Below are 6,578 nucleotides of genomic sequence, written 5' to 3' on the forward strand. Positions count from 1 at the left end.
CCAACCCTCAGCCCTGCACAGCCCCAGCCCCAAGAGTCCCCCCCTGTGCCCCAGAGGATCATCCAAACCCTCCTGCAGCTCTGGCAGCCTTGGGGCTGTGCCCACTGCCCTGGGGAGCCTGTTCAGTGCCAACCACCCTCTGGGGGAAGAACCTTTGGCTGAGATCCACCCTGAGCCTGCCCTGACACAGCTCCAGCCATTCCCTGGGGGCTGTCCCTGCTCCCCCCAGAGCAGAGCTCAGTCTTGCCCCTCCTCTGCCCCTGCCCAGGAAGCTGGGACAGCACTGAGGTCTCCCCTCAGTCTCCTCTGCTCCAGCTGAACACCACCCAGAGGGTTGGCAAGCCCAGCTGGGTTTGGGGTGCTGGGGGGAGCCCTGAGAGCCTCCTGCCCTTCCCAAAGCCCTGCTACCAGGGACAGCTGCAGGGTGTTTATAGTGGCTCTGTCACAACCCAGCCAGAGGTGAGGGATTGTGGCTTTCTCTGCCTGGCTGGAGTTATTTTTGTTTTGAGAGGCCAGTTTTTCATCGCTGAGCCCTCAGCTGGGCAGGGAGGGGGCTCTGGCACATGCAGCTGATTGGAGTGTCAGGCCTGAGGATGAAGTGCCTGTGACAGACAGCTCAGGTCACCACAACCGCCCCACAGGCTTGTTTGCCACCAGCTTCGTGTCCTGAGTGTTTGGATAAAGGGAACTGCCAGACAAGTGGGGTTTGGGCTATAAATTTTTGGCAGCACAGGGTTGCTGCGAACAGTTGTTCTTTTCTCGTGGCTCATAAAAGCATATAATCCTTGCTGTCCTGCCCTAAGCACTAATAAAAACAGAAATAAAGGCTGAAGACATGACTGGGCCTCTATTCTGGTGTAGTCTTTCCCTTGGTTTGATGTCCTGCAAATGACTTCAGTGTTCAAAAGGAACTGAATAAAATCCTGGACTTGTGCCTGGCTATAACACAAATACGGTATTTGGGATAAAGGAGGTGTGGGGGAGAAATATGAGGTCTATAATCCATGTCAATACAGAAAGAATATTACATAGTCATAAATATTACAGAAAGACCTTATTATGACAATTAGACAAGGGGCAAATCTATGCAAAGAATGGCAGAAATTTTAGTATATTTGTACTCATGGTTCTGTTACCTCTTTAGCACCTGGCAGGGCTGTGGAGAAGGGGGATATCTGTGCTCACAGGAGGGAGGAGGCTTTGGGGGCTGCTCTTTGAGGGCAAGAACACCCCCAGAGGTGACAGTGAGTGGAGATCCCACCTTTCAAGGTATTACTGGAAGTATCTGCAACGTCTCTTCCTTCCTAAGCCATTCCCAAGTCCCACTAAAACCCATCTTCGTTCATCATCTTGGCCTTGTTCCTATGAAAGACGCTTCAGTGAGGTGGATGAAATGTCCATTAAATAGAGGTGGGAGGCTCTGTGGGTTGAGAGGAACAGCTGAATTGCTATTTGAAAGGTTGAATTGCTTTTTAAGGTGCCATTCATCTCATCCCAAGGTGGCACCTAAAATAAACTCCAGGAATTATACCCAAAAAGCACCTCCCTTGTTCCAGAAGTGAGTCAAGGGTGACTGCTCTGCACAGAGACAGCTCTCCCACGGTATCACTGACCCAGGAGACCCTCAGGTCTCTGCTTTTGAGCCCTGTAGAGATCTCAGTGCTTGGGATTTGGGAACTCTGAGAGCAGAATTGGGTTATTCAGATAATGGCATGTCCAGCCTGGAGAGCAGGAGGGACACAAACCTGCTCCCAGCCTGCCTTTCCCGGGAGAAAAGCTCCTGTCAGAGCTGCCACGGGCCAGAACTGTCCCTTCCTCTGGGACCTGAAGCAAAACTTTGCTCTGCTGTTGACAGGGTTGAGTCGATCTGTATTCCCTGCTGGATTTGTGTGTGTATTTTTAACATCTGAAAAAAGGGGCTGTTTGGCTTCCAGGTTCTGCCTGGCACCAGCAATGCCAACATCCCACGAGAAAAGCTGTTCCTGCTGTACTTTTGGAAGCTGGGGCTTCCAAAATGAGCTGCTGCGCAATTAGGTGTTTGGACCCACTTTTTTTTTTTTTTTTTTTCCTGGTGATTGGGATGGTTCACCCAAGCTCCAGAGCTGAAAGGAGCCTGAACTGGCTCGTGTCTCCAGTGAATCAGCAGGTCAGTGGGGACTGACAGCTCCATTCAATAAGTAGCATCTCTTCACACCTGCTGCTCTCCAGGAGGAACAAAAAACTTGGTGCTTGGCTCGATTCAGAGAGTGTTGCTGCTTTCCTCTCCCCTGCAGGTTTTTCAAAATTCAGCTCCTGCAGTATTTAGTGTGCTGGATGGAGCTGCTGAACCCCACTAATTAGCCAGGCTAACAATTGCACTAATAGGTTCACCTTTGCTTTGTTTGAAAGATGCTTCAGTGTCTCAGCTTGGTGCCCTTTCAGAAGCTTCTCTGACCCCTCAGAGTATCAGAGTTTCCCCCCAGATGGCCCACAGAAAGTGGCCTTGCTGTGGGTGGCAGAGCACAGGGGCTGTACCAGGGGGTTGTGCTCAGCCCCACAGGTTCTCTGGGGGTATTTCCTTGGACTCTTCTGCACTTGGGAGGATTTCAGAGAATCACAGAATGGTTTGGGTTGGAAGGGAACTTAAAGATAACCTTGTTCAAGCCCCTGCCACGAGCAGGGACACCTCCCACTAGCCCAGGTTGCTCTAACCTGGCCTTGGACACTTGCAGGGCTGGGGCAGCCACAGCTGCTCTGGACAGCTCTAGCTGTTCCAACCAGCGATGCTTTGGAGCAGCACAAGCTCCTCTGGCCAAGAAAATCCTTCTCCTGAGGTGTCTTAAACCAGGGAATGTTCTTGCCAGTGTCAGCTCTGTCAAAGTGCAAACCTCACTGCTGAGGCTGAGCTGGGGAGCACTTGCTGGTCCTCTCACACTGATAAGAGGAAGCAAATGCTGCCCTTTCTCTGTCCCCCTCCCAGCTCTGCTTTGACTTGACTTTGCAGGCACTCTCAGGTGTTGAGATGAGCTGTCCTGGGTGAACCTGCCCCACACCAGTGGTCCCAGCAGCTCAGAGCAAGAGGTGCCCAAGGCCATGAAGTCTTTCCATGACAGCCTGAGGGAAATAAGGATGTTTCTGTAGGGAAATTCAGTCTAAGACACTCACCTCAGCATGGGCTGCACATCCCTTTGGCTGAATCTCATCCCATTTTGCCATAAGGCAAAGCACCTGGTGGTTCCTCCTCCTACCTGAACCAGGCTCAGCTTTACTGATCCATGGAGGAGGGCTGCTGGCAGCTCTGCAGATCTCCAAGTGTGTCACTGCTTCTCTACAACAGCTCCACACTAACTCCACACCTCCTTGCCCACTGCATGTCATGGCTCAGAGTGGGCTTTACAGACAAAACAGAAAGAGGATAATCGTACAGAAACGCAGGAATTCCCCCCTCACCTTCAAACTCTGTTTGGCAGTTGCCAGAGTTCTCATTCAAGCTCTCCTCCTCGTTGATGATGATGTTCTCGATGTCCTTCATCGTCAGGTGGTCGCGGAAGGCATGGTACAGGATGTGCTTCAGCTCCTCCAGCGTTATCCTCTGCATGTCAAACTGTGGGAACAGCACCCAGTTAGACCCAGCTAGAGACACAGCACCCAGAGCAGCAAGGGCTGGAGGGCAATGCCACAGTTCCCTCCTCATGTTTTTCCACCCTCATCCCAACCCTGTGCTGTGACTTTGCAGATGTTGCTGTTTTGGGTTCCTCAAACGCTGCCAAGGGATGTTGCTGGAGCCCCTTAGTGCTGGTAGAGGAGCAGAGAGAGACAGCCCTGTGTCAGGGAGGGTTTTCCAGGCTGGAGAGGCAGCAATTCAGCATCATCCTGGCCACCCCAACAGAGACAAAGCCCCAAAGGATCCCCCTGGTAGCTCTTGCACCTTGCCATGAGTCACGGCCTTGTTTCTGCCCCTTGTTTTTGCTTCCTAACTCTCCAGCTGTGCCTGCGTGGCAAGAACAAGCAGGAAAGGTTTCCCTCTGAGCTGACTTGCGCTGTAGATCCAGTGGGTAAATGTTCTCACACAAAGCAAATGTTAAACCCACGACTCCTGAAGAATACACAGGAAAGGACATTTTGCAGCAGCAGGACTTTGCCCACGTGCCTGTCTGTGGTATTAACAGGGAACAGCAGAGAGGGCACTCACCCTGGCTGCTGTGCCAGGGGAAGGGCTGAGAGTCCCTGAGTCCTCAGGGCAGTCAGGAAAGAAGGATGGAAATGCTCCAAGTCGTGATGATCTTCCCCTTCTCTGGCCAGCACCTTCAGCTCTCAGGCCTCACAGCCCCAGATGGGCTCACCCTCAGCAAACAGTAAGAACCAGGGATTGCCCACTCTCACATGAACCACCCACCTCCAAGAAACCCCACAAAGGCCAAACACCTCTGGGGTAATGATGAACTGGAGGAAAGGTGATGCCAACTGTGAGTGGGGGGTGCAGTGAGAAATTCCCACTCCTTTCCCTCAGCATGAGGAGGACAGAGCAAACAGGACAGGGCAGGGCATGCAGCGATAGGACAAGGACTTCCCACTGCCAGAGGGCAGGGATAGATGGGATATTGGGAGGGAATCCTTCCCTGGGAGGGTGGGCAGGCCCTGGCACAGGTTGCCCAGAGAAGCTGTGGCTGCCCCAGCCCTGGAAGTGTCCAAGGCCAGGTTGGAGCAACCTGGGCTAGTGGGAGGTGTCCCTGCCCATGGCAGGGGGTGGAACAAGATGGGCTTTAAAGTCACTTCCAGCTCAACCTATCCTAGGATTCTTAACACTTCTGAGCTGCTTTGGCATTGTCCTCCCTGAGCGCTGCTGCTCATCTCAGCACACAGATGCAAAATCGTTCATCCCCAAAGGAAAACTAAGAAAAATAAGTGCACTTTGATTACATCTGGACCCTGAAATGTTCAGCCACAACTGTGTGTGATCAGGCAGATGTGCACACACTCATCCACGTTTCCCCAGCTGTCCTTGGAAGCACCAATTCCTACAGTTCTATTCCCTTCTTTCCTGCCACAACCAGAAACCTGGGGCAGAGAAGGGGAGAGCAAAGTTGCTGCCTTTGGCCCAGATGAAAAGCATTTCTCTGGAAAGCAAGTCTGATGGGTTTGGTGTTTTTGCTGCTGTTCCTCAGGGATTCAGAGCTAAAAATAGCAGAGCACACCATTGTCACCAGTGGCTCCTCCTTGGACACTTCAAAGCTGGATTGCAAATCCCCCCCCGGCATTTAGTCCCAAATTTCCATCCTGCTTTGCTGTGCAGGAGGAAATCTCCCCATCCAGCCTCTGTCTTTAGTGTTAGAAGAGCAAGTCAAGCCGAGCAGCTGCGGATTTCACAGCCTGTAGATTTACAAAAGGCGTTTCTCTTGGCAACCAGAGGAGTGGGAATGGGGGTTCACTCAGGACCCACTCCTGAAGCAGCGTGGAAGGTGTGTTAGTGGAGGTCTGCAGAGCTGCCCCAGGGTCTGCAGCCCTCTTGGCTGCCTTCCTGCAGTGCTGACAGCTGCTAAAAGCAAGGTTTTCTCACCCAATCCTTGATTCCCTTGGAGTCTTTGTCCTGGGAAACTTCAACCTGTAAACTCTTCCTGAGTCCACCCACGAGGCAAACCCTTCATTTCATCCTAGTGGTCACTCCATCTGAGGAGGAGCAGCCTGTCAGCATGTGGTTACCCCGTTACATCATCATGGGCTGATGTTCAGCCTGTGCTGGAGTTTGTTCTTGGCTCAGGGCCAGTTCTCTGAGGCCAATTCAAACTCCTGTTGTTGGAGTTTATGGGTTTGGTTTTTCTGCCTTCAGGGAATCATGGAATCATGGGATGGCCTGGGTTGGAAAGGACCTTAAAGCTCATCCAGTTCCACCCCCTGCCATGTGCAGGGACAACTTCCACTAGTCGAGATTGTTCAGTAATGACCTGGGGGTTTCAGGTCTTCCTGCACCAGCTGATCTGTCCAATATGAAATAATTGCCCTCTTCTTGCTGCATCTCCAGCTCTTGCTTTTGAGTTTTATCCTAATGTAAGGAGACTTTTTTTTATTGTTTTGTTGTCATTTTTGCCTTTTAGGAAGTGGAACAATCCCAGCAGGGATTCAAAATCACCCTTGTTGGCTCATGCACTGAATTTTTGGCCTCCTGGCAGGCACGTGGTCACTGGTCCTGCTTTGCCCCACGCTCAGGACATGTCCCCCATGACATATCAGTGTGGGAGTTTGTCCAGAATAGACTCCAGCTTGGTGCAGGCAGGGACAAGACTCTGCTTGGGCTCCCCAGTAATTCCTTCTGTTTTCCCTGCTCTCCAATCTGGCAATTTCCCTGATTCACTTTTCAATTACTCCGGGTTTTATTGTTGTAATGACAGTAACCAGGGAGCAACTCTTAACTTTTATTGACTCCACTGAGAGCAAAGCCGTGACTGTTGCAAGCTGAGGACTTTCTATAGGATTTATAATTAGTGCAAATCAATGGTGCAGCTTCTGAAGCTCCGAATTCACTGTGAGCACTGAAACAGGAACCAGCCCAGTGCTGAGCCTCAAACTCCCCAAGAGCTGAATGGAAACCTGTCCTTGTACAG

At 51.6% G+C, this 6,578-nt stretch overlaps 1 protein-coding gene across 1 annotated transcript in view; it reads right to left on the minus strand.

Moving 5' to 3' along the window:
• Positions 1-6,578, minus strand: part of CALN1 (calneuron 1) — a 76,333-nt gene that overhangs the window by 1,294 nt on the left and 68,461 nt on the right. Inside the window, exon 5 of the mRNA XM_027907836.1 lies at positions 3,430-3,583. Coding sequence (XP_027763637.1) covers positions 3,430-3,583 — 154 coding nt within the window. The remainder of the gene's footprint in view (positions 1-3,429; positions 3,584-6,578) is intronic.

Source organism: Empidonax traillii, unplaced genomic scaffold, assembly GCF_003031625.1.
Source record: "Empidonax traillii isolate 1590-97213 ecotype Southwest subspecies unplaced genomic scaffold, ASM303162v1 scaffold1552:size92436, whole genome shotgun sequence".
Taxonomy (NCBI): Eukaryota; Metazoa; Chordata; class Aves; order Passeriformes; family Tyrannidae; genus Empidonax; species Empidonax traillii.